At 39.9% G+C, this 23,939-nt stretch overlaps 3 protein-coding genes across 3 annotated transcripts in view; 1 reads left to right on the top strand and 2 right to left on the bottom strand.

Annotated features, from left to right (window-relative positions):
- LOC144662302 (A disintegrin and metalloproteinase with thrombospondin motifs 6-like) overlaps nt 1-15,859 on the top strand; it is a 40,912-nt gene extending 25,053 nt beyond the window's left edge. The window contains exons 29-39 of the mRNA XM_078523086.1: nt 7,853-7,975; nt 8,084-8,206; nt 9,200-9,322; nt 9,525-9,647; nt 10,045-10,167; nt 10,452-10,739; nt 11,180-11,602; nt 13,112-13,234; nt 13,628-13,909; nt 14,453-14,756; nt 15,218-15,859. Of these exons, the coding sequence (XP_078379212.1) occupies nt 7,853-7,975; nt 8,084-8,206; nt 9,200-9,322; nt 9,525-9,647; nt 10,045-10,167; nt 10,452-10,739; nt 11,180-11,602; nt 13,112-13,234; nt 13,628-13,909; nt 14,453-14,756; nt 15,218-15,224 (2,042 nt within the window). The 3' untranslated portion in view covers nt 15,225-15,859. The remainder of the gene's footprint in view (nt 1-7,852; nt 7,976-8,083; nt 8,207-9,199; nt 9,323-9,524; nt 9,648-10,044; nt 10,168-10,451; nt 10,740-11,179; nt 11,603-13,111; nt 13,235-13,627; nt 13,910-14,452; nt 14,757-15,217) is intronic.
- LOC144662941 (uncharacterized) lies at nt 853-7,502 on the bottom strand. Its single transcript, XM_078523872.1, has 3 exons — nt 7,424-7,502; nt 5,738-6,889; nt 853-935 (listed from the first exon to the last, which is right to left on the bottom strand). Exons 1-3 carry the CDS (start codon nt 7,500-7,502, stop codon nt 853-855), a joined length of 1,314 nt encoding a protein of 437 aa, XP_078379998.1.
- A 1,010-nt stretch (nt 15,860-16,869) lies between the features above and the next one.
- LOC144663526 (monocarboxylate transporter 10-like) lies at nt 16,870-21,675 on the bottom strand. The gene is made up of 4 exons (XM_078524497.1): nt 21,518-21,675; nt 20,467-20,624; nt 18,570-19,132; nt 16,870-17,514 (listed from the first exon to the last, which is right to left on the bottom strand). The coding sequence occupies exons 2-4, from the start codon at nt 20,609-20,611 to the stop codon at nt 16,981-16,983; spliced, it is 1,242 nt and encodes a 413-aa protein (XP_078380623.1). The 5' UTR covers nt 20,612-20,624; nt 21,518-21,675; the 3' UTR covers nt 16,870-16,980.
- Between the last annotated feature and the right edge of the window lie 2,264 nt (nt 21,676-23,939).

The following is a 23,939-nucleotide window of genomic DNA, read 5'->3' as shown; positions in this document are numbered from 1 at the left end:
TGCTGAGGAAGATCCGCGCTTTTATGTTTACATTTGTGAGCAGCACGAGGTTGAATCTTGGTTAAAGCTTTCAAGATTTCTTTTTGAGGGTGCGAACACGCTTATAATCCTCGACGACTGCGCTGCTTCGAAAGATGTAAAAGGTCGAACGGGGGAGTTAGTAAATCTTGCTTTCTCTGCTCGCCACGCAGGTTTGAGCGTGTGGGTGCTGACTCAAAAAATGACAAGCATTACATCCTCATTCCGTGAAAATGTTGCTGCAATCGTTTTCTTTTACACCCCCTCTGCCAAGACCACGAAGGCAATCTTTGAGGATTACGCTGGCGAACTTTCCCATGAAGATTACAAAGAAGTCATTTCAAAGCTAAAAAAAAATAAGTTTTCGCATCTTGTTATTTCTCATCGCCACCCTTACGGCACAGAATTTTTTTATTGAACATATTTTTTTGAGTAATAAATGGCTGACCCGTTCGCAAATTCCACTGATATCACTGCAAGTGAACGAATTATGTTGGAAACGTCCGTAATGGAATTGCTTGAACCTGAACCAGGCAGTATGCCGTCAGAGATGCAAGCAGCGGGACCTGACATTCCAGCTTTACGTGAACAGCTTGCAAGACTTGTTTCAACAGGCAAGTCTAAAGAAGCAATCGGTGTGCAGCTAACTCACGAGCAGGTAAAGCGCTTGACCGAGAAAGACGTCGAAAAGTACTTCAAGAGGTACGAAGCGTATGTTGGGGCCAAGACCACAGAAAATCTTATCGACAGCGCGCTCACTCTTTTTACGAAAGCCGCAAGTCTGTTCGTGCCCTTAAAAAATATTGAAGCTTTGCAAAAAGAGCTTAAAAATGACTACATCATCAACAACGAGCTTTCCAATCTTGTCGGCGGTTTGTCTTTCAAATACGGCAAGTTTCTTGCTCCAGCTTCTGTTGCTTTGATAACGGCAAAGCACATTGATTACAGCACAGCACCACAAGCGACTCTAGAAAGCGAGCATAAAGATCTTCCTGAGTAAATTACTAAGCAATGCTAAGAAAATGCTAAGTAATTACTGAACAATGCTCATTAAATGCTGACCAAAAAAGTTTGCTAAGCATTTTTCATTTAAATATATTATTTTTTCTAATAAATGGCGGACCCTGAAACACAAATACCGAGCGAACCTGCAGTTGTTCAAGAAAACGTTCCACAAGTCACTTCAACAACTCCTGCAACAAAACCTGCCAAAAATCCAAAGCGAGTGGCTGCTGGCAAGCTTGCAGCTGAAAAAACAAAACAGGCTCGTGAAGCACAGAAAAAAGCTGCTGTCGAGGCCGCTGCCATAATTGCAAAAGAAAAGGAAAAGAAATCTGCGGCTGCTAAGCGAAATGTAACTCCACCCGTAACGGAACCAGCTCCGACCGAGTCTCCGCCGGAATCCAGCGGTCTAAGCACAAATCAATGGATCTCTTTGATGAGTATTGGCGTTGCAATTATTACAACTTATGTCAAACGCGAAGACATCAAAGCCTTTATCAAGAGCAAAACCCACCCAGCCAAAGGCACGGCACCAGAACCAGAGCCAGCTCAAGAGGCTCCTGCAGAGCGGCAGCGAATCAGCGCATCATCGAAAATTCCGCAACCAAAAAGAGGAATTCGTCCGATGGATTAATAAACTTTCAATTAAATATTTTTTCATCATTTTATAATAAAATGTGGAAAGTCCCTGACATCCAACAGTTTATGTTAACCGTTGCTGCAGTTTCAACGGTTGGCTTGGTTTGGATAAATTTCACGGAAAAGTGCGTCAAAACAATCGTTTGGATTGCAAAAAACCCAGATATTTTCGTGAAAGTGCGCGAAAGCGCTCAAGAAGAAGGGGAACAATGAATTTTCAATTAAATGTTTTTTTTTTATTTTATACTGAACTAAGTTCTACCGTCATGTCCGACAACAAACTCGTGAAAACACTCATGGATGCAGCCACCATTACAGGTCTAGCCGCCGGAATCGGCTGGGCTGCCAAAAAAGTTGTGAAAGAAAACTTCACATCCGACCCAAGCAGCAGTTTTATGAACTATGTAAAGTTCACAGCCGTCATGACAGGCAGTATTGCACTAAAACAATATCTCGAGGACCAGAAAATCCTCCCCACCAATTAAAAAAAATTCGCATAATATAAGAACAAAGACACACAATGGCAAGCATCGCGATTATGGCTGGCGGAGCTATCTTGAACGCTGCTGCTTTCATTGGCGGCAACTACCTTGCTCGAGCTTTGGGTGGCGGAGATGACGCCGCTTTAAAAGAAAAAGAAAGACACGACAAAGCTCTCGAGGCTTACCAGGCCGCTTACGCTAAATACTCTCGCGACCGCACCAAGCTCCTCGACTGGATACAAACCAACGCGGAAATAAAAGAGCAGGCCAAACAGAACTTCACTAACACTGACTACGCTTTCAAACTCTACAACCAGGCACATCCTGACAAACAAATTATTTTACCGAAAGAGCCCAAGTTTTCTGATTTTTATCAGCCAAGCGAGCAGCAGAAACAAGGTGAACTTATGTTCGTTGGTGCTGGCGCGCTTGCACTTGGGTACGCTGCCTTTCGGTTTCTTTAAACTTTTCTTTTTTTATTGTATACACGCATGGATGCAAAGATCTCGAAAGTCTACTATAGCCCCCAGGGCTACTGGAAAGGAATTGCCGCGATAAAAAAATTAGCCGAGGCCGCCAAGGTTTCCGAAGATGCTGCAAAAAAGTGGCTAGTTAAGCAGGCCCTTTGGCAGATCTACCTTCCGGCACCACGATACGTTCCTCGCCCAAAATTCGATGTTTCTACTCCTAACGCGGTCCACCAGGCGGACCTTCTTTTTCTGCCACACGACAAACTGCCGCGAGGGCGAAAAGTTTACAAATACGCTCTGACTGTTGTTGACGTTGCCAGCCGTTACAAAGGGGCCGAGCCTTTGACCTCCAAAGATTCAACTGAGGTTGCAAAAGGTTTTCAGACAATTTACAGGCGAAGTGCACTAAAATGGCCACAGATGCTGCAAGTTGACCCCGGTCGCGAATTCATGGGTGCTGTTACCAAAGAAATGGAAAATCACAAAACCTATATTAGGCGCGGGCGTGTTAACATCCACAGAGATCAAGCCATTGTTGAACGTTTTAATCAAACACTGGCAGAGCGCCTGTTTGGTTATCAGTACGGTGTCGAGATGACCCTGCCATCTGGCCAGAGGTCGACAGCGTGGGTTAAAAGGCTACCCGAAGTTGTTACAGCTCTGAACAACGAAGTAACAAGTCTTACTGGCAAGAAACCAGCTGCCGCAATCAAAGAAAAGGCTGTTTTTTCCAAACCGTCGTCAAAATATACAAGACCTGTTGGCTTAAAAGAAAAAAAGCTCCCCTCTCTCGTTAATGTGCGCTATCTTTACCAACCTGGCGAGCTGGAAGGCGGCGTAAAAAGGGCTACAGATCCGATTTGGTCATTAAAAGTCTACAGCATTGAAAGGTCTGTTACTAAACCTGATCAGCCAGTGCTTTATTACTTGCACGATGGCCCCAAGCGAGGCTTCGTGCGTGAAGAATTGCTCGTTATTCCTCCAAATACACAGTTACCACCTTCGCGAAGCGAACCCTAAAAAAGCTATAAAAGTTTTGAGCTTATACCCGTAAGCATTTGTATGTATCCCATCATCCGCTATCCATCGCTTTGAGTCAAAAGGCGACAGCGAGACCTTGTTGAGATGCATTCCGTAAATCTCATGTCCTACGCTTCTAAGTATGTTCATTCCATGCCATAACTGCTTAGCGCTAAAAAGCGTTTCCTTATACTGTTCATGTACAATTTGCTTCTTTACAACGCTCTTTTTTACACCCTTCGATTTTTTGATTTTTTTTTTGGTCTTCGGTTTGCGCCCCATAAATTATTGAGTACATTTTCGGTCTGAGACAAACACACTCTGATATGGGGGTTCCTGCGCATTCGTCTTTCATTTTTCCCAAGACCTTTTTGTTTTCGTATGAATGGAGTGGATGCTCTTTTGGGTAGTCGCTTGTATCATACAGAGTTTTGTTCCATTCCATGTCTTCGTAGATGTCATCTGTTTCGATCTCGAGCAAAAGGCTGTCTGTGTCCGTATACAAGAGCTCGCAACGCGGACCGTATACCTTTTTCAGATGGTTGTAAAAGAAATCATACATTAGTATCTTGCTGTTGTCAAGGATAGTCATCCCAGTGTAAACAGGCTTATTAAGAATAAGCTTGCTTTTGCGCATGTCTATTCCAACCAGATCGTTAGAAAACATTACATGCCTTGAGTACAATGGGCTTGCAATCAATTTTCGTATTTTGTTTGTTTCATTGCTTCGCACTATTTTTATGTCAACACGGTTACGCAGGTTTTCCATTGTTTTTCCGAAAACTGAGTTATTCATGAGCTTGTAAAAGTTCATTTCAAAGTCGTTTTTCGCTTTTTTCCTGAATTCTGTGTTCATCCGGATGTACGGCTCCATCCAGCATTCTTGTTCGAACTCCATTACTTTGTGAACTTTTTTTAGTTTCATGCCCTGCTTAAGATAAAACTGCAAGTTTCGGTAATGCACAACATAGTTACTTTTGTCCTCAAGAGTCAAAACAAGCTTTTCGCTGTCTGGTGGGTCCAGATCAAGCTTATCTTTTAATTTTTTTTGGTAATCAGAATAAAGTTCCTCGCTTATTTTCTTTTTCTCTGGTGCCAATGGGTAGCTGTTGTGCTCTTCATGAAGTTCTGCGGGGTATTCAAGGTCTACCTCCAATATCCAGCCAGTTCTTGCAAACTCCTTTTTTCTCATTATTTCTTTTTCAGTCGGCATAACTCTTTTCCATTTGAAACCACTTTTTGGCAGTGGCTTGCTCATTGCCCACCCATAAAGGTTGTTTGCATCAAGGTACATTATGTATTTTTTTGGCTTGCTTGGGTCATAGCCTTCAACATAAGGATTGTTTGCCTTTGCATATCTCTTGCTAACCATGGAAATACCTCCTCTTATTCCCCTTTCGACAAATAGATGCATTTCTGAGTCTGTAAGGAGCTCAAGCTGCACGCCTGTCTTTTTCAAGAGTGCGTCCCAAGAAAGGCCAGGCGACGTGTAATAATTCGCAGGATCCAACCCGTACTGCTCAAGGCAGATTTTTCGGAAGTTTTCGAAAACGTCAGCCAACAGGGACACGTCTGTTTTCACGTATAGGTCGTGGTAGTCACCAAGCGTTTTGCATCCAAAAGCTTCCCATACCCTCTTTGCGTGATCGTACTCTTCGTCTGTTATGTGCTCGTCGTTTAGCTTGCTGTAAAACTTTTCTTTGTCTGGCAGACTTGTTTCGTCAAGCCTTTCCCACGATTCCATGTATTCGTAAGGGTAAATTCCCTTTTTAAAAAGAAGTTCAAAATTTTGTGAAGAAAGAGATTTTGTTATTTTCAATGACTCTTTCGGTGTTGCGCTTACAAGTGAATCGAGGCTTCCTTGTAGAAAGTTCAAGCTGTCAATAAAGCGCAGACCGCCAAATGAAAATGTTATGTATTTCTCCATGTTGTTGGCTACGCATTTCACCTCTTTTTGTGTCGATTGAGACAGCTTTGACATCGCCTGCATTAAATGGTGTGCATCATAGCCCCTAAGGTTGTGAAATACAACTGGTATTTGGTCCGTTTTTGGTTTTATTCTCATTTTAAGGTTGCATGCGTTGTGCGCGGCTCCTCGAAACTTGCCTGTTATGTGGCAATGGTCCTTAACTGCATCTCTGAAGTTTTGCTGAAGCAAAGGTTGTCCACAGCATAAGCAGTCATCTTGTTCTTCTGCAGCTTCTTTGTGCTCTTCTTCTGTCAATCTTTTTAGAATGAGAAACGAACTGTCGTGTTCTTTCTTTACATTGTAATAACATTTTTTATGCCATTGCCCATCATAAGTGTATACTCTACCTGTTTCACTTATCCATACAGGTAAAGAGTCTAAAAAGTAATCTTTTATCAAACTTTTTTCACAAATATGGCAATCAGTTGCATTTTTAAATTTTTCCCAATCTATTGCTGTCATCACAAGAGGTTTTGGCGATGACAAACTATTTCTTATTTTTTTCTCTTCCTCTTGAAGACAGTTCAAAAACACTTCAACAGCATTTTCACCTCTGTAAACCACTGGCCGTTCATTTCTTCCGTCACTCCTTACAACTGTGTAAGCAAAACCACATGCCTCGTGCTGTTCTGTTTTCTCAGTGTAGCTTTTTTGCTTGCTCTCTGGCCCACGCTCGCATCCTTGAATCTTTCTGACCAAAGCCTCAAAGTCCGCATATATCACGTATGGCGCCCTCATCTGTTTGTGATGATTTTGGAAAGAAAGGGTGTTTTTCCCCTCTTCCGGCATCTCGATCCTTGTTGGCCTGCCGTTCATGCCATTGCAATGTTTTTCATGGTTCTCGAGCAAGTCCGCTCTTGTGAAACCGGTCAAACACATCATGCAAAAGTGTTTTGCATGTTGATGTTTGCTCTGATCAAAGAGTAACGCGCTTACTCTTTTTACAAAACAGTAGTGCTGAATTAATCCTGACTCAATCAAAATAAGGCAAATACGAGGAATGGTTTTTTCTTTTTTGCTTATTCTGTGCACAATCACACGATTGTCTTCCCAGCCGAACACATTTATTGAGAGGTTGCTGTTTTGCCTCTCGAGTTTGTCAATCTGTTTTACAGGTGTGGGGAAATCGATGCCTCTGTAGTTAATTCCGTCGTTGGCCGGGTATTTGCTTGTTCTTTGAAGGTTTTTTCCGTCCCATGGAGGAAAAAGTGCAGCTCTCAAAGCCCACTTCAAACATTCGTTATCCCTGTTTTGCACGTTGATTATTGCTTTCTTTTTTGCCAAATTGGCTGGGAGAGGCAAATAAGTTCCTCCGCGCAATGGCTGATAGCGAGCGGTTATTCTTTCAATAACCCAGCCTGAGCCGCGCTCTGACCAAGCCTCAATTTGACCTTTTGCTCTTTCAATAAATCTCTCGAAATCTTGTTTTATCTGTTGTTTATTATTTTCGTTAAAAACATGCGGTTCTTTTTCTTTAAAATAATGCTCCATCTCTTGTGTTATACCAGTCTCAAAATTTTCTTTTGTAAATTTTATTTTCATCTCAAAACTTACTTTTACGCTTTTCAAATCTCTTATTTCATTCTCTACCAAATAAACAAACTTTCCTTTTGTTTTTTTTTGAAAGACAAAAAGGTCTTTGCTGATTCGGCTTCCTTCTGGTATGGTCATTTTCCACACTCGTAGCCATTCATTGAAATCGGATTGGGCCAATAAAAAATTGTTGTTCCATTGTGGATTTTCTTTAAAGCCGCGAATTTCCTTCAAGAGTGCTTGCAAAACTTCTTTCGAATAACTTGCAGCAGTCATGTTGGCGTTTATACCAATGAAAAACATTTGTTCAATAGGAATTTTTTCTGGCACAGCAATGGAGCTTGAGATTTGTGAGCTCTCAAGCCGCATAGATTTTGGGTGCCGCTCGCGATTTTTGTACACACATATAAGGTGGCGCTTTTGGTCACTAATCGCGACAAGGAGCGAGGCGAGCCATGGCGAGCCGAGCGAGTTGTCGCGATTTGTGCCAAAAGCGCCACCTTATATGTGTGTGTTAGTAACATAAAAGAGCCATTTTGAAGGTATCTAAGCTGGGCGCAGACATAACTGTCGATTGTATAGCATTCCTGTCTTCAAAAATGGAAATTTGAAACAGTACGGGCAAACTATGGTGACTGTTAAATGTCATGATTCTTACGAGTTTCCTACCAAAATTCTTTTAAGATCAAAAGATTTTGTCTTGTTTCATTTGTTTTCAGACAAAATTCTTCCATGCAGCAGTAGTCCATGTCACAATCATGCCACGTGTATTAACGATCCCAATGATCCGGCAAATTTTAACTGTCTCTGTGCACCGTGGCTGACAGGAAGATATTGTGAAAGTAAGCTCAGTTTGAAAATATTTTTTTGTGTGTGTGTGTAGCAAGAAGGCAGAGTTGATATGAATTTGCTATGTAACTGCAAAATTAACATTTACGTTTATTTCACAGTAAAGATGACAAAGTGCGACGAAAACCCGTGTAATGACCGAGGATATTGCCTTAGTGACAAAAGGGACCCCTCCTGGTACAAATGCTACTGTGAAGATTGGTTTGAAGGCACAAACTGTGAAAGTATGTTTAACAAACGTAATACATACAATTTGAGCTGAGTCACACAGAAGTCAGTCACACTGTCCATTTAATGTTAATTTTAGATTACACTCTATGTCACTCTTTAAGCCTGCTTAGAAGGCACTCGGGTAATAGGGCTCAAATCTAAATTTACTGCTACACTCTTTTTATTTTATATGAATCTAGTTTATAAGAATATCGAGGCTGAAATTTGCTAATTTTTAAGAACATTTTAAGAATAAACCCGAGGCTGAGATTTTGAAAAGAATATAATTTTTAGTTGAAACAAAATCAGGTATTTTCATTTCCGTCACTTTATCTCTGCGAGGAATGCTTTGTTTAAAGCCAAAACGGCCAGGCTGCAACGAAAGGCAATGGTACATATGCACAATGTAACACGATACAGATCTGGACCCCGAACACTTGAAACTGATTACCCAATTGCAATACTTGCTAAAACGGAATGTCAAACGGTATTTTCTAAGAATGCTCATAAGAGTCCCATAAGAATATTTTCAGGCTAAAATCGGCAGAAAAATAAGAATATTCAGCCTGGGTCGGAAAAACTATATTCTTATAAAAAAAAGAGTGTATCTGGGCGGTTGAACAATTCATAGTCAATACCCGCGTTGCTATTTCCTTGCTTTTATTAATTACAATTCAAAATAACAACTGACTATTGCCAACTGCTTGAACCATCTGCTTTTAGAAAAATGAAAGCTTATCTAGGCCGGAGTCGAAACAGTTTTTTATCGTTCTCAGAAAGGTTTGGCATTCAGGTCACTGGATTTATAAAATTACAAAAACAAAAGAAGCCAATAGAGATCAACCGTCCGTCCGTTTGTTCTTTCTTTACTTCTAGCTGAATCCTGTATCAGTTCTGTTAACATTACAGGTCTTTCAGGAGTTGGCTAGGTAGAAATTAAAAAAATACTTGCTGACTTAAAAAAAATTCAGATAATAATATATATTTCTATTTCCTTCTACTTTCAGAACAGATTTTCCCCTGTGATTTACAACCTTGCGATAATGGAGCCAACTGTAGCAATGACGCCAACGACAACTCAGAGTATCATTGCCATTGTAAAAAGTGGTTCACTGGGAAAAACTGTGAAGGTAATGATTGTTAGACGATCCACTGATATTCATCCAAAGGTTATAGAATAGAATTACATAATCCCGGGAATAAAGCGGTAGATGTATGTGCCACTTGCTTAGTGAGAGAACTTTTTATTGATCTTTACATTTTTCTTCGTTTCTTCCTATAGTGTACTTTGTTAGTAGGATTGTTTATAAAAAGTGTATATTTTCCTAACAGTGCAACTAACTGCCTGTGACAGTGATCCTTGTCTTAATGATGGATATTGTCACAGTGATCCCAAGAATCCTGAGTTATACGAGTGTCGCTGTGGAGACTGGTTTAAAGGAACCAACTGCGAAGGTTAGTATTGTAATCTGGTATGTATATTTAAAGTTACGCAGGTACCTTACTCCTTCAGCCATGGTGACCTGATGTTATGGTGTCGGAACTTTACGGTTCTCTTGTTACCTTCTTGGTCAAGATAGTTTGGAATTGCTATTGTTCAAACTGTGTTCAAATAGAAATGGCAGAGACTTTTGGCAGGGTGCTGAGAGCAGCCTGCGGTGGACAAGCGTCCCATTCTGAAGCTGCAGATATTCCTTGTCATTTAGAGCTATAACTGGCTATGAAAGCCAGAGATAAGTACCCGCGGTACTCCCGCAACCCTTAGAATTGGAAGACATCGATACCATTTTTGTATATCATGGGTTAGAGGAAATGCTGACTTATTGGCATTTTTTTTTAATTTTGTTCACAGTTCAAATATTTCCCTGCGATGCCAAACCCTGTGTTAATGGCGCAACCTGTAGAAATGATGAAACTGACATATCTGTGTACCACTGCGATTGTCCGGACGGTTATTTTGGAAAGAATTGCCAAGGTAATAAAGAGAACATGAATGGAGACCTTAATTGGACCGAAAAATCAAACTAGGTATCTATCTGAGTGGCGTGACAGGAACGAGAGGACATTTCCCTATGCTGCATGCGCAGATATATTTGTATCAGATCATCAAATTATCATGAAGTGATACTAACTGGCGATTTACAGTAAATTATAAAGGCTGTCCTGAGACAATCATGTAGTCACCCGATTAACGATACTCCTTGATTTCTACTGGTCTAAAATTCGTGTTCTTTTTTCATGTTCTTTCTTTTCTTTCAGTAACATCGTTTACCGAAATTGGTTGTTTCGGGACACCGAAATCAGGTTTGAAGGATGTTCTTGCCGAACATAAAAAGGATTTTGATCCAGCTAAAGCAAAAACGTATATATATGAATGCGGTGAGCTTGCATTTCAGAAGGGCTACAGACATTTTGCTCTTGGCGTTAATGGCAATTGCTTATCGAGCGAACGTGCTGAAAAAGAATACTACGCGAAATCAGGTACCAGCCCAGAGAAATGTAAAAGCGGCATAGGAAGCAAGTCTTCAATTGAAGTGTATACCTTTGGTGAGTAAATAAGCACGACTATTTAGCAACTACTAACAACAAGTATTGCACTACTACTGTTAAGTCCCATTCGATCAAGCAATTATCCAACTATTTTTTTTAAATTTGACTGTTCGTTGTTCTATCACATATTGTCTAATTGAATAACATATACCATTATGATTCGATTTAGCCCATTCCTTCTAATAAGCGCCCAGCAGCGAAAGTGACATTCATAATATAGACAGAAGAGACTGGCTAGACAAGTGATAACACGATATCGAGTGTAATTAACAATTGAATGGTGTTGTGATTATGCGAACCCCTCTATCTTCATGAGCGCCCTTTATATAAGCGCTCTCCCTTATGCTACCAAAAGTAAATAAGCGCCCCGAGCGCTTTAATCTTCATGGCAGTTACCTAATAGATGGATTTAAAAAAAATGTAATGCTTGTTTTTAGAACATGTACCAAAATCCGTAGCTCAAGGTTGTTTCGTGGAAAAAGTCAAGAAAGAAAAGCTGTTGACAGATAAATACGCCAGTTTCCACAGCAATTTAGATCCCAAAGCAACCGTTGTGTACTGCTCTACTTTGGCTCGAGACATGGGTTACGAGTACTTTGCTGTGCAGAATGAAGTGGAATGTTGGACTAGTGAGAACATGGCCAACACCTACAACAAGTACGGAAAATCAGAAAATTGCGTTAATGGAGTTGGTGAAGAATTGGCAAACTTCGTATATCGTCTGCAGCCTTCGTATTCCTATCCTACTGGTTGTGATAATGATCCTTGCCAAAACAATGGGTTTTGTGTTGTGAACAAGAATGATCCTCTGCTGTACACATGTGAATGTCAAGAAATGTTCAGTGGTAAAAATTGCGAAGGTAAGAAACAAAGCGCGGTGCCAAATTAAACTGGTAACATATTTTTCTTCTTTCTTTTTGTCCAAAAATAGCAAAAAAGTTTCTTTTAGGAAAGATCCCTTTTTTCGACTTTTTTGCTTGTTTACAAGCGAAAGTAGGAGAATAGCAGTTATGTGGGGCAAAATTTGGAACCACATTCTTGTCTACTCTCAAGGGACTTTTTTAATTTCTCAAGGGACTGTTTTAATTTCTCAAGGGATTTCTTTCCGTGGGTGATCACTTGCGATCTTGTGGAAAAAACGTGACTTGTCACATTTACAAACGTTATATAACAATTTTAAAAGTGACATGTCAGCTTTCCTATCTCAACGCACGTGTGTCTGAATGGCGATCTATAAAAAGAGTCGCACAAACAAGGGATTGCGTAACTAATGCTAAAACACGAATAAATAATCACTAGCACTTACATCTTTCAAAAATTACAAACGTCAAAAATAAACTATACCAAAAAACTCGCTCTTTTCAAAGATATTATTGAAGTTAAAACAAATGCAAGAGTTGGGGGCTTCTTTTAGCTTAGGAGCGGTTAAAAATTAGGCCAAATTTGGTCGCTACAAGCGCCATTCTATTTCGTAATCAGCCTAGGTCGTTAGGGACGTGACCTCGCGTTGACAGCAATGTTGCATGAATCGGCTTTACAACACGCGATCGTATCTACGCAGTTCGAGTGGAATTTCAGTCAAAGACAGCAAAATTCTTTCGTATTTCATCTTCAATTATAATTCGAAAGCATTCACTGTATATATGGCTTTTGTTTAATCCTTCTTAAGCCCACGAAGAAGCTGTCTTGATATCCGACCCTCGCAGAGCCCAGACAAAACGCAGCTTGAGTGTATCGATTTGTTTCGCAATGTTTTCTCCGACAGTAGTCGGAAATATCCGTATTTTTTTCGTGCTTTTTCGTGGAGCAATCGTAACGATACGGCCTTGAACACATTGAACAGCGGTCTACCTATAGCAATTCAAATATGGCGTCGCAAAAACAAAGCGTCGAACGCATATTTTGCTGTTTCATTTGCTAATTTCGCTGCCGTAATCGACTGCCTCGAAAGGTCCTTGCAATTTTAAAGTATAGAATTGTCAGATCTCGGTGAAATTTGCACTGTTTATTTGTGTAATGTTGAGGAATATGTGTATTAATACCCGGTGCGTACGAGCCATTTTTGACAAAATTATAGTCATTATATGGCTGCATTTCCTCTGCGAAGATAGGAAATTGTTCAACTAAACTGCAAAGCAACTGTAATGATAAGTTCGAAGAACAATGCACAGGATAAACCTTCGACTCATAATTCATGCAAAAAAGTCGGTATCTCGAAGAGACTTTGATTATAAGAAAGTTATTTCTATCGCACCTGCAAATGTTGCTTTTTTTTCTTGAAAAAGGTTCATAAAACACCTCCCACACATGTGGATATATTACATCGAAACAAAATGATCAAATTCTGTTTATTGTATTTTATTATCCAGTTCAAACATTTCCATGTGATAGCAAACCCTGTTTGAATAGAGCAGCTTGCAGTAACGATGTCAAGGATATTACAAAATACCACTGCAAGTGCACTGGCGACTTTAGTGGAATAAACTGCCAAGGTAAACTGAGGGGTGGTTATAAGTCAAAAAGCAGCGTGTGGATTGTAATATTAAACAACTATTCACCGAAGTGGAGGTGGCTGAAGATGAATAATTTTATTTCTAGAATTCTCAGGTTAGCTAGGAAAGGAATTTTGTAGATATGTAATGTATCAAAATATTTCATACTTGGCCATTTCTCGGGAAATGATACGAACATTATAACATGAAACTTTTTATCCCCATCTGTTCTATAAATATTAAGCCTGTCAAGGAGGTAGCATGAACAAAGAAAGTAGTGGATTAGACTCTTGTAAGTACTGTATTGTGATGACAATTTATAACAATGCCTCTAAGAGGAATTGATATTCTAGTTTGGCGCTAAATTAATAAAACGTTATTCTTATTTCTCAGTCCCTTCGTTCAGACACATCGCCTGCTTCAAATACTCTAGTAGCCTCACAGTCCTTGGCGACTTCAAGAAAGAGGTTGACTGGAAGGCACCAGACGCCACAGTGAAGAAGTGCGCCGAGCTAGCGTTTGACAAAGGATATAAACTTTTTGCTCTTGGAAATTACGGATTATGTCTTTCGGGGAAGGATGCCAGTCAACGTTACTATGAGAAGGGAGGGGCGGGAGCTGACAAGTGTGATCATGGAATTGGACGTGGGGGCGCTATGTATGCTTATACCTTTGGTAAGGAGTTTAATTTCAGCGATGACATTTTTTTTTAAAAAAAAAGAAGAAACGAATTCGTCACAACAGTACTCTACTAACACATCCTTAGCTTTTTTTCTGATGAACATTCCCCGACCAAGTCATTTAATTACATTTTATGGAGACCACAAAAAAGGCACGTTGTCTGGAGCTGGTGATCTGTTGTCATTCCGTCATGTCAGTTTATAAAAGATAAATTAAGAGGTAATGAAATTATACAGACGTTGTTATGGCCCAATAATAGTCCAGGAACTGTGAGTGCAAGACCAGATAGGTGAATGAAAATGGCTATGGAGTGCTCAGTCTCAGCGCACGCAAAAGGTTGAAAAGACAAACATTGTCGCCCATACAGCGATCATTTTTTGCACATTTTGTTAATTTTTTTTTTCATTTCTGCACCGATTCCAAAGCGATATTTTTTCTCTTAAAATAACATCTGAGGTAAATTGTCTCAAAAAGTCAGGTGCTACAGGTGTACACGAGGTACAGGCCAACGTATTTTCTTTATCGTTTTATTTTTAGAGGCGCCCCCTCAGTTCAGTGCTGTTGGGTGCTACAAGGAAAATAAAGGTGCCAGGAGGCTCTTGAAGAATAGATACGCGTCTTTTTTGGCTCAGAGAAATACTGAAGATCCTAAAGATACCATTATGCAATGCGCATTTGTTGCACGTGATATGAAGATTGAGTATTTTGCGTTGCAAAATTATGGCGAGTGCTGGACGGATGGTACATTGGGTAAGGCATACGAGACATACGAAAAAGCTGAAGAAAGCAATTGCAAGGATGGAATAGGAGGAGCTCTTACCAACTTTGTTTATCGCATAAAGTAAGTTCACGAGAATGTTAAATAAAAGACAACATTTCAGGAGTAAAACAGATCTTTTAACTTTTATTTGTGTATAGTGGATTTCAAAAATGCTAACATGCGTCAAAGACTGCTCAATCAACTGTGGTACGCCTTTTCTTAATTCTAGTTTTCTTTCTAGCAATCCGGCCCAGCTTCCTGCATTTCACACACCCTACTATAAAATAGGAATCACTGGTTTTCTCTTTAGATTTTCATTTATTCAAAGAAGGCAATCTCTTACTTGATATGCACACTGTTACTGGTGGCACGAAGGGTGACCAACAACAGTGGACACTAGTAGATGACGCTGATGAACGCCAACATCTGCAGTTAGCAGATTTCTCCCATTGTTTAAGCTCTTGACTTTTATCAAAAGAAAATTTTTATTTATTCATTTATTTCTGTAGCTTGCTTTAATATAAGATTGTCTCATTTTTTAGGATTTAGAGGTTAACAGCAAGTCAAGAGCTCAAGTCAAGTGTCAGACAAAGCTTAATCTTATTTGCCCTTTAGTTGAAAGTTTAAATATGCTTAGAAGCAAAACGTTGGTGTACTTTGTGTGATTAAATTTCTACTTTGTGAGTTGCGCTCGCTCTGAAAAGTAAGTAGTTCTCAAATTTTAAACAAAGTAATTAGTTTTACCTTCGTTCCGAATTTGGAAAAGCTGAAAATTTCGAGCGTTAGCCCTTCTCGGAACAAAGTGTATTCTGTAGCTCAAGGTTTTTTTGCGTTATGCGATAAAGTGCTCAAATTATGAACGTGTCTCTGAATTTCTCTTTAACAACCTTAGCTTGGTATATTATGTGAGCTTCAACTTGGACAGCTTCTCACGAATATGGGATCGTTCCCACGATCCTGGCGATTGCTTTAGTCGCATGAGCTGTAAGTTGTCTAACGTATTGTTAAGTTAAATCTGTTAAGAACTGCTCTTTAAAATTTTGATGAAAAACCCAATAGTGTCTACGAAACTGCTATTAAAGAAGGTTAGTTATTCACTGAAATCTGAGTAGTGGCAGTAGTACCTGTTCAAGAGTTGTAAGCTGTTAAAGAAGAATAAATATGCCAACTTGCCGTCCAAACAAACCAACAATGAACTTGCTTTGCTTTCAAGAAACTAGTACATGCCATCGTTAACTTAAAACAAGGCGGCCGATTAACAAATTTTTCTTCAGTGTATTTCTGTTCCGTTGAAGAATCATCACCAATTTAAAAATAAGCCTTTTATCGGTCCGTAGCGAGGGGTAATGCCAAGAGGATAACTACTTAATATACATGTAAAATATCTAACAAGGGGACAGAATTAAAATAGAGGAAATTTCCTCATATTCTCATGAAATTAAAGACAACGAGATTGTCGACCGCAACAAGTCCGCTCAAGTTTACTTGAAAGAAATATCTGATAAAATTGACACAAACAAACAATTCAACCCAACTTTAGTTCGTTTTTTCGCTGTCGAGGAAAACATCCAGTCGAAGAAAGCCCATGACATTCCTACCCACACCTCACTCCAGATGCTCTCTCAAACCCTCATTACTATACCCAACTTTCCACGGTTGCATTACTAACAATAGAATCAATTCGAAATAAAACTTTAATTAAGGACACGACAATGTGGGAAGACCTTTTTCGAGATACAATGGTGCATTTACACTAGTAGAGACCTGTTCTATTGTGGATGATTTTGTCTAACTTTACTTTCTCCCTATCTTCTATGTCATAATGAATATAAATTATTTATCAGTAACCAATTCGCCTATAACATTTACTACGATCAATAAGCTAACTTCTGAAATTATTTGACAAAACAAACATGTATGCCTTCTCATTGGGGATTTATTTTTGAGGGTCAAGAGGTACGGCGGACATGGGAGTCGAATGAATATAAATAAAGGGAATACAATATATTTGTCCACGCCCCGCTAATAAAGCTAACATACCAAATAAACTTACCAAATGAAGGTTACGCAACCTATAATAAATAAACTTGATGGTGAGGAAGTCGGTGGTGGAGGTGGTGATGATAATGATACTAATATCTGTCTGTCTGTCTGTCTGTCTGTCCACTGTCTACCTACGGCCTATCTCCTGCCTTTCTGTCTGTCTGTCTGTCTGTCTGTCTATCTGTCTGTCAATCAATCGTGACACTTACACGTACAAAGAAAAACTGAATAGGTACGTGCTGTCTTTGGACACTCTCTTCATCTACACGGAAGTTTCTTTTATTTTCAACTCATCACATGAGTCTGGTTTATGGCTCTTCTCAATGAGTAATGGAACTATAAACACAATGCAGCTCCCTACAAAAAATGCAAGTCCTGTGTATAGAAACGCTGCGTAGTAACTATGGAAACTGTCGTAGATCCAACCAGCAATTGGTGGTCCTGCACTTCTTGTAAATGACATCGCAAAAAATGTCATTCCCAAGCCATAGGGAAATTTTTCTGCGCCCACGATGTCGCGAATCAACACTGGGTTTAACGTTATGTGACCACCCTCAAATAATCCGAATGTAAATGCGTAGACCACGAGCCATTTGTAGGAACTAGCTAAGGTAACCAGTGTGGATGATACACTTATTCCTAGTAAGCCGGTTTGCCAGATGTAAAACCTGTTGCCCTGTTTATAGTCCGCTATTTTACCAAACATCAAACGTCCGATACTTGACCCGACCGCTAAGTAGCTAATAAGTAATGCAGCTTCAGTTTTCGGGGCTCCGAAGTCCTCTGCCATTTTGACCTATCGGACAAACAAATAACAGTTGTAAACAGTGGGTTCCGTCCTTATATCAGTACTAGGCCTATCCATTCCACAGTGGGTAAATACCGTATTTTCCTTTACAACAGTATCCTGAAATGTCAGTCGTCTCGATCTCGCTTTCAGCGTAACACCCGGGCTTCCGGCTGATGGCGGGTGACGACCGACATTTCAGACTGCTACACTTTACAGTGATTTGGAGCCAACTTACGATCACGATATTCGCCCAGCGTCTTTATTTAGTTCACACTCTCTTTGCCTTTTTTGTAACTGTTTCAGTTTACTATTTTGCCTCCACTACACAACAGACAAGCACACAGCTAAAGACAAATAAGTTATTTAGGGGGCTAACCCCCATATTCACCGGCCTGGTGCCCAGGCCGTGTTGTATCCCGTGCCGGCAAAATAGTAGTTTCAGCCTTCTTCGCAAGCTCATTTGTCAGAAACAACATTTATCTGTTTTTGTTCCGTCATGTTTTGTCAATTTGAGATTCATGAGATCTACCACATTCAACAGACAACCCCACCTTAAGAAGAGACACCCTGTAAACAAGGTTGCCACTGCTGATGTAATCTGCAAAACAGTCCAAATTTTAGCGCGAGTTTGTTGAACGAAAAACGGCTTCCGAAAAAAATCTGGGGAGAGCGCGAAAACTACGAGTACGACTGGGGAGAGAATTCACCCGACGCATCGAAATTTCGAAAGAAAATGAGGGCAAGGAGATACCGTCCTGCAGTAAAACCCTGCTGTTATCCGCAATACATAACAATACATTTTTGGTCATAAAAACAAAGTCTTTTCACTCCAGGACTTGTGACTAGCAGATTTGTTGCTAGGAAATTAGTAGCTATTGCAGATAACAAAACAGTATTTTTGCCAAGTGGCTCAAGCATTGTTTACACCCTTGATGGAGAGAGAGGCTCGAGAACAAATTTGTCTACCGAGGCTTGAACTCTGGATTTTGAGTTCAGACATTAAAACATTAATTAAAATTACATTAGTCACCAAAGCTACCTCAAGAAAAAAGAAAACTCACCAAATGAACATAAGGTACCAAGTATCCCAACATCATGAAACTTAAAGCAACCATATAAGTAAGAAAACCTGGGTTCTTCAAAATAGTCCAATCGAAATACTTTATCCTCTTCTTAGCTATCTGCGAGGGCACTGCCATGTCTTTTACGGGACGATAGATCATCGCACAAGCGAAAGGAATTGAGTGGGCTGCGCCTAGAATTCGGAAAGAAGAAGATAATCCAAATCTCTTGAAAAGCCATTGTGTAAGAGGACTCAATGCCAATGTCCCAACTGAGCCGCCACATGTTACAATCCCATTGGCCAGGGAAAGTCGCGTTTTGAAATACTTCGATATAATCACAAATGTAGGAAAGTAACCCAGCGACACGCCCAGGCCCCAGATAACGCCATGGGTCAAGTACAAATGATAGAGACTGGAATAGAATGAAGACAACACCATGGCGAGAATGCATATGAGTGCGCTTGTGATGGTCATCGCACGGCAACCATATCGCTGGCACAGTGACGTGCTTAGTGGGGCAGTAACATACAAAACTGAACCAGGAAGAGAGGCAATCCAAGCTGTTGATGAAAACGAAACATCAATTTCAAATTAACTACAAAAATACGATAAACGCAGGACTTTACGTGCAGAGCTAGGGCTAGAAATATTGCCAGTGACGTGAAACTAGACTTGCTTGCTCCAAGTCGTTCATTTTTAAATTAGGCTAAGGGTGCGCGGGACTTGCGTGTTAGACGCGCGAGGTAAAAAAGAGTGATCGCGACGCGCGCGTTAGGCGCAGAACTGTTTGTTTTCCAGCCATTTCGACACGCACTTCGCACACGAAATCTTCTCGCGCTTCGCGAGCGCATTTAAATATATTCAAAACGTATTGGATCATTTTCCGATTTCGATCCTTGTAAAGCAGTTTCTCTTTTTATTACAGTGGTTAGATTGTTACTTAGTACAATTAAGGTTTTTTTATCTATTTTAAAACGTAACATACCTGAATGGAGATACCGTGTTTATATAAGTTTACTACATATGCATATCTACCACTACTAGACCACACGACATAACAAGCGTTACCCAAAATTCTACATTAAATCTGAACAATTAGTAAGTACTACTGTCCTCAGGCTGCCCCAGTAGTAATTCATCAGTGTTATAATCCTCCATACATTTTTCTGCAGACATTCATCACCAAAATATTATACTGAAGGTTTCAGTGATTCTTATTGGTCCAGGGCAATGCCAAGTAGGCGTTCCTCTAATAAGCCGGACATAATCACTCTGACCCAGAGATTATCGCATGATAGTTTTCTGTTAGAGGTGCACCACATAGCCTATTTTGACCAAACAGTACGACAGTGGGAAAGTTATAACAGTGTGATTAGCCGTGAAAAACGAATTCATACCATCATCACGGGTTGTATAGTCGAATAAGAATTAATGAAGATCATCCAAGATGTTCCGACTTTTATCTGACGAAGACCTCCGATGATGTTTGAAGAATTTCGAGGCTTTTCTCGGATTGCCGAAAATCACTCGAATATTTCCAATGATTTCACCAGGTCTTCCGAGGAATGTAGCGGTTCAACCGAGTCGTTTACTAACTGGTACATTGCAATTACCTGACAGCTGAAAAAAGTCTTATAACTTTTAACCAACAACAACAAAAACATAAAATTTAAAAAATTTTTCCAAAAAATTTTTAAATTCATAAAAAAAACCTGTAACGACTTCAAAATTTTTAAAAAAAAACTGACTCGAATTTAAATGATAACTGAGAATTCAGCATCCAGAGCCCTTCATGAGTCAGACGTTTCGTAGTATCAATAAATTAAAATAAGAAAAGTAAGCAAACACTTCTTGAGTCCAGCTCAATATTTAGTCGTTAAACATTTTTTCATACCTGCATCTCCCCTGCTGGAGTTGAATTCATCTAGCACTGCCGCATATATTACTCCTCCACAGTTAGTGAAACCACCCAACAAAAACTGAGCCAGGAAAGCAAATGCACAAACAAGCCATCGCCAACAGCTCTCTCCAGACTGCATGTCTGTCGAATAACTACAGAATGGGAATGAAAATAATTGGTAAGTCATTTAATGGGATTACCATTTCGGATGAATTCAGAAATTTTCGAAGACTATAACAAAAGGCTCTAGTGATAATAATATAATTTAATATATACCACACAAGTGAATAGTGCTTTTCGCCCGCGATGATTGGTTAACTCGGAGGTGATTAGCAAAGTACTATTTACCTCCAAGCAGCTAAAGAGAAACAAACTGCCTTCGTGCGTCGCTTTGTTTACCAAAAGTGATGTTTTAGTCCGTTAGTTATTCAACTTGTGTGGTATATACTAAAACAATTATTCGCCTCAGTGTCGGTGAATGTGGTGGATATTAACCTCGCCGCTTTGCGGCTCGGTGAATATCCACCACCATTCACCTCCACTTCGGTGAATATTTGTTAATTATTTAAACAATAGAGTTGATGTTCGCGGGTTGATGATGGCCCGACTCGGGCTCATTTTAGCCCGAGCCGCTGGCTTAGAGGTGCAAAAATGAGCACTGAGAAGGACCAAAAACATATTTACGCCCAAAAACATCAACTCTATTTCTATTTTTATATATAATAAATTCAAAGGGCATTTAGTTAAGGAATCAAAAACAGGTAAGCGATATCTTGAACACTGCCGTTGCGAGTCGGCGTTTATTTCTGATCCCTGATTGAAAACCGGGTTCAAAAGTTTAAAAAACTCGGCAGAAAACCGCAAAATTACTCAAAACAATCTTTGCTTAAAAAGGAACTTACAATATTCTATCGGCCGCAAAGAAATAGTCCTCATTTAGAAGTGATAAATTAATTGTGCTGTTAACTGAACTGGCAGTCTGGAATGTGCCTGAAATTCAACTGAGCGAGTTCCCAGGAGTTCCGCTCGTCGAAGACAAACTTACATTCACTTCGCCGTCTGGATTCTTCTTTGAGTTTCTGTAATTCCTCTTCATCTAGCTGAGAAGACTGAGAATTTGCTTCCCCCGTTCAGTCCTTCAAACATTTTGTCGTTATAAAGCTCAAAAACAGTTTACAATTGCAGATGAAAGCGTCTCGACTCAAATTATTAAAACGGAGCTTGAAGTGATGCCAGCTTGTGCCAGCCAGCGACCCAGCCAGAAAGAAAACGGCGCGAACAGTTGAATGGTTTTCAGTTCTGATTGGCTGGCTTTGTTATTTTCTTGTTACTGATTGGTCCACGGCAGCGGGCTAAAATATATTTTAGCCCGCTGAATTCTCCATTTTAGCCCGCAAAATACGCCTTCATGCCCGAAGAAATGATTATAATTGATGTTTTTTGAGAAAAGAAATTGAGTATTCGCAATCGAATGTGTCTAGAAGACTAGAGTTGACCTTAATGCGTGTTTACACTTTGAATAGTCACCCAACAGGTAAAATGTTCCCTTCGAGATGTAAAATACAAATAAGAATTCGTTTTAACTTACAGAACTTTTTTAAAAACAAAAAATGGAAAAGAACGTTAAAGCGAAAATGTCGTCGAGAAAATGAAAGAATTGAGTTATTATCACTGTTGGTTCTGTCTTTGTTTAATACACAATCATTTTACTGACTACAGCAGAGCTTAACTTGGGATTTGTTTTGCATTTCACGCATTTGTCGATTTTCTTCCTTCACTATAACTGTCAGTGAAGTAAATACCTGATATACAGTAGTGCGAGCGTACTTGGGTCGTACAGTGTACAAGGCAAATCTTTAAAGCCTGAATATATTTACCGTCTAATACGGTAAAGAATTGTGGGTGTCCTGTGGTATTTGTCCTTAACTCTCGTAGAATCCAGGCCCGTAGGCTGTACCATAGGCCCGCTAATTTTCATTTATCTCTTATAAACGAACTTGCCTTAAACGTCACATACCGTTGTGCGTTTGCCAGTAGCTTGGCCAGTCTGTTTCACTTGTTAGATGAGAGGGTTGTTGCGATATATTTATAATCCTAAGATAAGTTTATAACTGCATCATCGTCTTTGAAGTGCTTCAGCCTGATTTTTTTTTTTTGCACATTTTAAAAATACGAGTAAAAGATACTTGCGAAAAAAAAATTGTTGTCCCGTACCTACTGGCCTAGGACAATGTTGCTACGCTTGTACAACCGTAGTCTTGGGTTGTAGTCTAGGAGAATGTTAGCGAGTTTAACACTCTGCTACCGTGTTAAGGTACACAGAGGTAACATATATAATGGATGTGAAGAGGCACAAGATTGGACAAGCGGCTCTCCCAGTATTCATGGATACTCGCATATAGTTCAGTTGCCGCAACATGCTGATGCTTATGGCTTTAGAAATGAGTATTTTGCGTACAATAATTGGATGTCAATGGTTTGCTTTAGACTGTCCTGCATAACATTTCAGAACTCGTCCTTCTGTAAATTTGTTGTACGGCCGCGACATTCAAATCGGTGAAAAAATAATATCATGAGACATCACTTTGGACACGCTCTGCCTTTGGTTCTAGTCTGAAAACCGAAAAAGAGGGGAGAACGGGCGAAATGTTTAGGAAATTCGGTCAATGTTGTTGAAAATGAATACAAATAACGTCAGTAAAAATATTTTGTAAGTGGACCATTAGTCTCCTTCGAAGCCGCTATTTTTGACATCCCAAATAGCGGCTGCGAAGGAGACTGGTGGATCATATGCTGCATCATTCCGCAGACCGGTGGGGGAGGGGTTCTTTCCAAATCCACTGATTCCCTCCCTCACCCCCCCCCCCCCCAATCCACCCCCAGCCTATGGGCCTGGCCTCAGATCAGGCTGACCGCGACTTTTGAACACAAAAATGTCAAAAATCATTCTGTAATCAGTGTGAAAAGCAACTGAACTCGTCATTAATGATGCTTTGTATCACAATCACTTAAGAAAACTCATGAATACCTCAAACTCAAAGGAGAATTGCTGCGTTCGTCGCTACGTAGAAATTGGATCACGAAACAATATTTGAATAATGACTCCGCCATCAACAAAGGATTCAGTCACTCGAAACGGAAAACCATTGTTTTAGTCATTTGTTTTCTATCGAGTAATAATTTTGTTATTAATTTATATCTTTACTTTCTTACCTTCTTTTTATTCGCTGAGTTACAGCTGGAGTTATCCTGATGAATATTAGAGCTTATTAGGGCTACTGTAGCTGTAATTCGCTCCTTGTAACCGCAGCCGATTGAGCCGATCGGCATATTTATTATTGATTTTCTCGCGTGGTTACTAAGCAGATATGATAAATTGTTTTCAAGATCTCCAAATTTTATTGCAAATGTAAGGGTCGTGAAAGTGTAGGTCAGCTCTTCTTAATAGTATACTATAAATAAGTTGT

This window comes from Oculina patagonica, chromosome 8 (genome assembly GCF_052425735.1).
Source record: "Oculina patagonica isolate OP01 chromosome 8, crgOcupat, whole genome shotgun sequence".
NCBI classification, from domain to species: Eukaryota; Metazoa; Cnidaria; class Anthozoa; order Scleractinia; family Oculinidae; genus Oculina; species Oculina patagonica.
Note: the sequence above shows the minus strand (reverse complement) of the source record. Positions and strands in the feature narration are given on the sequence as shown.

What these genes read in the sequence shown, in the direction of transcription:
- LOC144662941 (XM_078523872.1), bottom strand. Translation starts at nt 7,502, where the DNA reads ATGCGGCTTGAGAGCTCACAAATCTCAAGCTCCATTGCTGTGCCAGAA. An exon ending in TGAACAAATGTTTTTCATTG is followed by an intron (nt 6,890 to 7,423) that starts GTATAAACGCCA and finishes TGCCTCTCCCAG; the next exon opens with CCAATTTGGCAAAAAAGAAA. An exon ending in GGACCATTGCCACATAACAG is followed by an intron (nt 936 to 5,737) that starts GCAAGTTTCGAG and finishes CCGTTATCAAAG; the next exon opens with CAACAGAAGCTGGAGCAAGA.
- LOC144663526 (XM_078524497.1), bottom strand. Translation starts at nt 20,611, where the DNA reads ATGCAGTCTGGAGAGAGCTGTTGGCGATGGCTTGTTTGTGCATTTGCT. An exon ending in CTCCAGCAGGGGAGATGCAG is followed by an intron (nt 19,133 to 20,466) that starts GTATGAAAAAAT and finishes TTTCATCAACAG; the next exon opens with CTTGGATTGCCTCTCTTCCT. An exon ending in TGGTACCTTATGTTCATTTG is followed by an intron (nt 17,515 to 18,569) that starts GTGAGTTTTCTT and finishes TTTGTCCGATAG; the next exon opens with GTCAAAATGGCAGAGGACTT.